The following is a 1,118-nucleotide window of genomic DNA, read 5'->3' as shown; positions in this document are numbered from 1 at the left end:
GCTCGAGGGGAGAGGGGGGGGAAGGGAGGGGGCTGGGGAGGGAGATCCAAGCAGGACCAGCCATGTAAGTGTCCCGATATTGGGGTTTAGGACGTGGCTCTCATTTCCCCGGGCACAGAGAATGATGGGGCACAATGGACTCCAAAATACAGACACAAGGAGAGGCCACACGCATCCACACGCGGTAAAGCCCCGCCATCCCCGCCTCCCCTCGCCTTTTTTATTGTTTGTAGGATGCAGTTTTAAAATACTCTTTCTCCTCCTCTCTCTTTCTCTCTCTGCTAGCTCCCTCCCTCCCTGCCTCCTGGCCTCCCCACGCACACACCCCCTTCAAACTACCAGCCAGACCAACGTGTCATCGAAATTGTTTCACTTTTTAATTTCGACCTTCTCCCTTGTCATCTCTGTCAAGACCCAGGAAGCTGGCGAGTCACTCTACAGCTGGCGTAATTAAACCCTCGCCGGCTTTAGGACCCTTATTCACATGGCGTTAATCGCGATAGTAATCCCGAGGCACTAGTCCCGCAGGCCGGGGAGCATCCAGCCCGGGGTTTTCCACCGAGGAGACGAAGGGGGGAGGGGGGACACCAAGTCAATGGCGAGATTTCTGCTCGCAGCCCCGCAATAGCCGCCCCGGCCTGGCAGCCGTCTCAAAAAAAGACCAGATTCACATCCAACGCTTTCCAGGCACCCTTCCCCCGGGGTGTGCTCACGCCTGGGAGCGCGGCGGGGCAGGAGGATGCGAGCACATCCTGCGGCGGTTGTTGGGGCTGGCTTTTTTGTTGTTGTTGTTTAAGTTGCAATTGTAGGGTGGGGTATTTTTTTCCTTTCATCCCGGAAAACCCGAGCCACCCTAGATCCCGTTCAAGCCTGCGACCGGCAGCGCTGGCTTTTAGAGACTGCAGAGCCCGGCGCGCAGGAGCCCGGCCAGCCTGTGCGCAGCCGCGTTAATTAGCCTCAGCGCCTCCACACCTCCCCGCGGCCGCCCTGAAGTCCATTACCCTTCGCAGTCCCACTTACTTGGATCGATCTGCGGTTTCTCTCCGTTTGCCTCACTTTCCCCATTGCTTTCAGAGAATGCGCCTTCGTGGCTTTGCTTATCCCTATCAACTGGAGGA

The 1,118-nt window shown here is 57.5% G+C and overlaps 1 protein-coding gene across 1 annotated transcript in view; it reads right to left on the bottom strand.

Moving 5' to 3' along the window:
* LOC104470929 (homeobox protein Hox-A9) overlaps nucleotides 1–1,114 on the bottom strand; it is a gene marked incomplete at its 5' end in the record, with an annotated part of 1,460 nt that extends 346 nt beyond the window's left edge. Inside the window, one exon of the mRNA XM_010086054.1 lies at nucleotides 1,021–1,114. Coding sequence (XP_010084356.1) covers nucleotides 1,021–1,114 — 94 coding nt within the window. The remainder of the gene's footprint in view (nucleotides 1–1,020) is intronic.
* Between the last annotated feature and the right edge of the window lie 4 nt (nucleotides 1,115–1,118).

The sequence above is a fragment of the Pterocles gutturalis genome, unplaced genomic scaffold, assembly GCF_000699245.1.
Source record: "Pterocles gutturalis isolate BGI_N339 unplaced genomic scaffold, ASM69924v1 scaffold44220, whole genome shotgun sequence".
Classification (NCBI taxonomy): domain Eukaryota; kingdom Metazoa; phylum Chordata; class Aves; order Pterocliformes; family Pteroclidae; genus Pterocles; species Pterocles gutturalis.
Note: the sequence above shows the minus strand (reverse complement) of the source record. Positions and strands in the feature narration are given on the sequence as shown.